Genomic DNA, 6,276 nt, shown 5'->3' with positions numbered 1-6,276 from the left:
TTTCATTAGAATGTGAGAGGGGAAACTGCTTTGAAATACGTTCTATTCCAATATGCACTGCTCGTTAATTTTCGTTTCCTACCGTACATTTTTTCCGCGCTATTAATTACATATTTCAAGAAGAAAAAGAAGAAAACGTGTTTAAATGCTTGATTTTTTTTGTTGCATTTTCACATTCGTTTAAAAAATACGTAGTATTTTCTTTCCACAAGTGAGTTGTTGAAATATTTCAAGAATTTCTTTCAAAAATAATAAGTATGAGTAATTTTAATAAATCAGCATTTTTTATTTCAAACCTTGAGCCGCCATAGCAGGCGATCACCCCCCCCCCCCCCACGCTTCCAACCTGCAGCCTCAAATACAAAGACAAAGATCACCTGTGTACCTTAACACACTTTTAGGGCAAGTGCTGTTAACGAGTAGCACATACGAAGGCCGCACGGCACACGAGGGGGTGGGTGGCCAGCACCACGCCCGGCCGCCTTTGTCTCCCCAGTGGCGATGTTTACACACTGCACCAGGTACTCATTTGAGGCTGTCGCACATATATAGACACACACAGACCCACCACAGATTCACACACACAGACACACAGATTCACACACACACACACAGATTCACACACACACACAGATTCGCACACACAGACACACAGATTCACACACCACACAGACACACAAAAGATTCACACACCCAGATTCACACAAACACACATACACAGATTCACACACACAGATTCACACACACAGACACACAGACACACCAATGACACACAGATTCACACACACAGACACAGATTCACGCACAGACCACACACAGATTCATACACAGACAAAACACAGATTCCAGACAGAGATACACAGATTCACCACAGACACACACACAGAACACACAGACACAGATTCACACACAGCACACACACAGATTCACACACACCACACAGATTCACACACACTACACATTCACACACAGACACACACAGAGTCACACACAGACACACAGAAATCCACACACACACCACAGATTCGCACACACACCCAGAGACCACAGATTGACACACACAGACACACACGACTTACAAACACACACCACACAGATTCACACACACGCAGATTCACACAGACACACACGACTACACCCACGTGCGCTAGTGTGGTGGTGGTGGTAACGAGATGATCTAAACCACGCTGCAAGCCGTCAGTGCCTTCCCGATCCAAATAAACTTTGCACTGCAATTGAAATATCCGTGCATCAATCTTGCGGATTCGCACCTGCCCTGGTCGCTTCAGCTTTCATTTCCCCGTGCACAGACACGGGGGGGGGGGGCTCGATCAGGATGGAATTCCCCCCCTCTACCCCACCCCCCGTATGCTACCCCCCCCTATACCCCCCTCTCTACCCCCCCCCCTCTACTCCCCCTTCTACCCCCCCCCCCCTTTAGAACACCTCTCCCCTCCCCCCTCTACCCTCCCCCTCTACCCCTCCCCCCTCTACCCCCACCTCTACCTCCCCCCTCTACCCCTCCCCCTCTACCCCCCCTCTACCCCCCCCTCTACCCCCACCTCCACCCCCCCCCTCTACCCCCCTCTACCTCCCCCCTCTACCCCCACCTCTACCCCTCCCCCCTCTACCCCCCTCTACCCTCCCCCCCTACCTCCCCCCACTACCCCCCCCCTCTACCCCCACCTCTACCCCCTCCCCCCTCTACCCCCACCTCTACCCCCCCCCCCTTTAGAACCACCTCTACCCCTCCCCCCTCTACCCCTCCCCCCCTACCCCCACCTCTACCTCCCCCCACTCTACCCCCCCCCCCTCTACCCCCTACCCCCCCCCTCTACCCCCCCCCTACCCCTCCCCCCTCTACCCCCACCTCTACCCCCCTCTACCCCCCCCTCTCGTCCATTCATGAAGAGCAACCCCCCCCCCCCGCCCCCGCCACACGGATTGACTCGGTCCCACCACCACCGCTCACACCGCCAGAGGAACGTGGAATTTCCACCACCGCTGGCTTAGGGGACAGGGGGTGGGGGGGGGCTCCTCAAGCGGTTCTGAGCCCCCCCCCCCCTGTGATTGTGTGAGTGCGGGAGATGATTTGCTAATAGACACGGCGGAGTTTATTTATACAACGCTGCATCTCACTCACAGCACGTGGGAGGAGACATTTATATAAAGCACAGGTTGGTCCACATGTCTTGTGACCCCCCCCCCCCGTCATTTAAAATGACGTTACGCATTTAGGGGTGGGGGGGGGTCGACATATGTGACGATGTGTGACGAGGGGGGGGTGAGAAATGTACGTCACATCAAAAGGCGCAACTTTAAATAAATATATACAACACGTTCTACTTAATTGAATAGACTTGTTAATAAATGTTTTCTCCTACAACATCAGAGTTGCAGCGCGCCGCATTAAACTACGCACTACAATGACAATAGTTTTAAGCGATTTGAAGCATGTTTTAATATTTTTGGGGTGGGGGGCAGAGCTTTGTGACGTCATATTTGAGGGGGGGGTCAAACAATCGTCCAAAATCGCGTGACGTCATTTATGGACGGACCCCTTATCTAAAACTTTCTATATTTTGTTAAGTTACGTTCTTTAAAACAGATATGATACGCACAGAGGTAACACGTGTTCATTAAATGGGTGCCTCCTCTAGGTCAATTCAGCCTTAAAGTCGTGCCTGGCTGCTGTCACAAACATTTGTGCGTGTGTGTTGGAACTTATTTCGCACCGTACCTAGCCAGCCGTGCTAATCGGAGGGATACGGTGGAAGGACAACAACACATTTCGATTTAAAGCTTTCGTGACTGCAGGGATTCATCTTCTTGGTTCTTTCGGTAAAGTCACGTAGAAGGGTAGTGATAAATTGTCAAGGCGCTCTTATTACACCTCCAACCCAGCTTATATATATGCTAAATTCCTCTGATATGCAAATTATTTTGTCAAGGCGCTCTTCTCCCCCCCCTCCAACCCAGCTTAAAAAAGACGCTCAAGCATGGGGTTGTCATTCAGACTCTGTCTTCTCGACAGACCTGTTCTTCACCTGAGGACGGCTGCTTGCGTTGTGGCCGAAACGTCGTGAGAATTATTTTATATATTTTATTTTTATTATTTTATACTTCCCTTCTACGTGACTTTACCGAAAGAACCAAGCAAGACAATAACAAACTAAATACACAAACAAAGCAGTCGTCAATAAATGCGTTTCCACTTTAGATTTAAAAGTGCATCACAGCTCCCATAGAAGTGCAATCTTGCAAGCGCTCTGGGGAGACAAAGGCGGTCGGGCGTGGTGTTAGCCACTGGCCCCCGTCCCAATGTACCCCCGCCCCCTTCCCACATCGGACTGTTCAAGGCTATACGGATTCGCGTAGACCCTTTGCATTTGTATCGCGGCGGGCGCGCGAGAAACCACGTGCTGTGCATATCGAACCGAGGATTTATTTCCACAGGAGGACGCGTGAAGAGGCGTTTGCGATGGTCGTGAGGGCTCTTTGAAAGGCGAGCGAGGAGGAGTGAGTCATTATTTTCGATTAGATTTGCAGATAGGTTTGGGCCGAAAAAAATGTGAAGAAATAATATATAACGTCACTTTCCATCTCCTCCCCCCCCCCCCAACAGACCCACTCTCCCCCAAATTCGCCACGGTGGCTAGGAGATGTTAACTACCTCGCCTGGTGTACAGAAGGTCGTGGGTTCGATCCCGACCCTGACGCCTGCTGCTGTGTATTTGGAGTTTTGCGTGTCTCTCTCTCTCATTATCATCACAATGGCTATGAGATGTTAACTACCTCGCCTGGTGTACAGGAGGTCGTGGGCTCGATCCCGACCCTGACGCCTGCTGCTGTATATTTGGAGTTTGCGTGTTTCTCTCACCATCATCATCATCATCACGGTGACTAAGAGATGTTAACTACCTCGCCACGTACACAGGAGGTCGTGGGTTCGGACCCTGACCCTGACGCCTGCTGTTGTATATTGGAGTTTGCGTTGTCTCTCTCTCTCATCATCATCATCATTACGGTGGCTAGGAGATGTTAACTACCTCGCCTGGTGTACAGGAGGTTGTGGATTCGATCCCGACCCTGACGCCTGCTGCTGTATATTTTGAGTTTGCGTGTTTCTCTGTCTCTCTCCCCGTGGTCGCGTGGATTTTTCTCCGGGTCCTGCGGGTTTTCCCTCCGCGTTGAGAATCAACGTCACGACGCGTTTAGAGTGTTTGGCTGCGACACATTTACACTCGATAAGCCACTTCGTTGAGCTTATCACGTGTGTCCAGGTCGCTTCTAAAAAAATATCTGTATAGCTCATTGGGCCTTACCTAGTAAAATAAAATTAAAAAATAGTTTATGGTTTTTAATCATTTATAGTTCAATTTGAGGCTGAGTCGAACTAAGGGAGGCCCAGGACTGGTTCAGATAATCGTTGCTGGTGTCGAACTCGGGTGGCCGAAGCACGGAAGAGCAGCGACGAAAGACAAAATAAAATCTTTAACGTCTTTTTTCCCAGACTCTTTAGTTCTTTCGGTAAAGTCACGTAGGTATAGAATAACATTACAATAAAGCCACGGTCGTCTTCGTTCTCAGATCGTAAAATGCCACATTAAACATTTTATATTTATTATATATATAAGATGTGGCTTCTGGTAAACCCGTGGAAAGAAAAGCCGATCTCAAGCATGCACGCAATGAAGCCGTCCCATACAATTTGACCCAGGAGCCAAGAACCGCGACAAAAAATACAAAATATTATTTACCGGTAGGAACCACCTGGTTCTACCAGCCCACAGGGGATTATTGCGTCCGTCCGTCGTGAATGAAAAAATGGGAGGGGTGAGGCTGGGTGGAGAGGGGAGGGTGGGGAGGGGTTGGGTGGGGAGGGTGGGGAGGGGCTGGGTGGGGAGGTTGGGGAGGGGAGGGTGGGGCTGGGTGGGGAGGGGAGGGTGGGGAGGGGAGGGGAGGATGGGGCTGGGTGGCGGGTGGGAGTGGAGGGGCTGGGTGGGGAGGGGCTGGGTGGGGAGGGGCTGGGTGGGGAGGGGAGGGTGGGGAGGGGCTGGGTGGGGAGGGTGGGGAGGGGCTGGGTGGGGAGGGGCTGGGTGGGGGGTGGGAGGGGTGGGGCTGGGTGGCAAGGGGCTGATCACCCCGTGGTGCCCTATAAAACTCAACGTTTAACCTACTCACGCCGGCTTTGTGCCCGCCGTCACAGTCGGCCATATTGCGGAATACACCACGCCGCCGTTGACCCCTGGCCATTGACCGAGCAACCCGACGTTTCCTACCAGCTCACCAATGGCGGTTGTTGTTGCGTGTATGCATCTGAGAGTGTGTGTGAGTGTACACATGCATGTCACGGGAGTGGAAGCGCAGCGGTTAGGTAACTGCGCTACGGCTCCGACCACCCGAGTTCGATTCCCGCTCACAGCCAAACATCGTCGAATATCTAAACCAGTCCACGGCCTCCCCTAGATCAGGGGACGGAGACCAAAATAACAAGACAGAGCCAAAAAAAAGTGTCAGTTTTGTTGCCAGATAAAAGGGTAAAAAAACAATTATCAGAGCCATTTTCTTGGTTATTTCGGTAAAGTCACGTAGAATGAAAATAATAAAATAATAAAATAAAACATAATAAAATAATTCTCACGACGTTTCGGCCACAACGCAAGTAGCCGTCCTCAGGTGGAGAACAGGTCTGTCGAGAAGACAGTCTGACTCTGTTTCCTCGACATACCTGTTCTCCACCTGAGGACGACTACTTGCGTTGTGGCCGAAACGTCGTGAGAATTATTGTATTATGTTTTATTTTTATTATTTATTATTTCCCTTCTACGTGACTTTACCGAAAGAACCAAGAAGATGAATCCCTGCAAGTCACGAAAGCTTGAAATCGAAATTCATCAGAACCATTCTTTTTTCGTTCGAATTCGGTCAATAACCACTCAACGTATCAAGTGCCCGCAATGCATTGTGGTCGTGAGCACGAGAGACGGTGGTGCAGCCTTAATAGATGACGTCACGGAGCCACCGGATACCGCAGGTCGCCTGCCCCTATAGATCGACTGCTCCTTCGATCTCTGCACCCTGGGTGTAGCAGGTAAACATCACCATAGAGGAGACAAAGCCCTATACGGTGAGTAGGGGGGGGGGGAGGTGGCATTTTATAAATCTAGATTTGAAGCTTTCGTGACTGCAAGGATTCATATTCTTAGGTTTTTTCGGTAAAGTCACGTAGGTAAAACATTAAAATTAATAAAAGTAAATAAAATAAAAATCACG

The 6,276-nt window shown here is 50.2% G+C and overlaps 1 protein-coding gene across 1 annotated transcript in view; it reads right to left on the bottom strand.

Annotated features, from left to right (window-relative positions):
• LOC133357030 (uncharacterized) overlaps positions 1 to 5,217 on the bottom strand; it is a 15,643-nt gene extending 10,426 nt beyond the window's left edge. The window contains exon 1 of the mRNA XM_061574770.1: positions 5,185 to 5,217. Within this exon, the coding sequence (XP_061430754.1) occupies positions 5,185 to 5,217 (33 nt within the window). The remainder of the gene's footprint in view (positions 1 to 5,184) is intronic.
• Between the last annotated feature and the right edge of the window lie 1,059 nt (positions 5,218 to 6,276).

The sequence above is a fragment of the Lethenteron reissneri genome, chromosome 56, assembly GCF_015708825.2.
Source record: "Lethenteron reissneri isolate LAM-NWPU_2019-01 chromosome 56, ASM1570882v1, whole genome shotgun sequence".
Taxonomy (NCBI): Eukaryota; Metazoa; Chordata; class Hyperoartia; order Petromyzontiformes; family Petromyzontidae; genus Lethenteron; species Lethenteron reissneri.
This window is presented reverse-complemented; position numbering and strand designations above follow the sequence as displayed.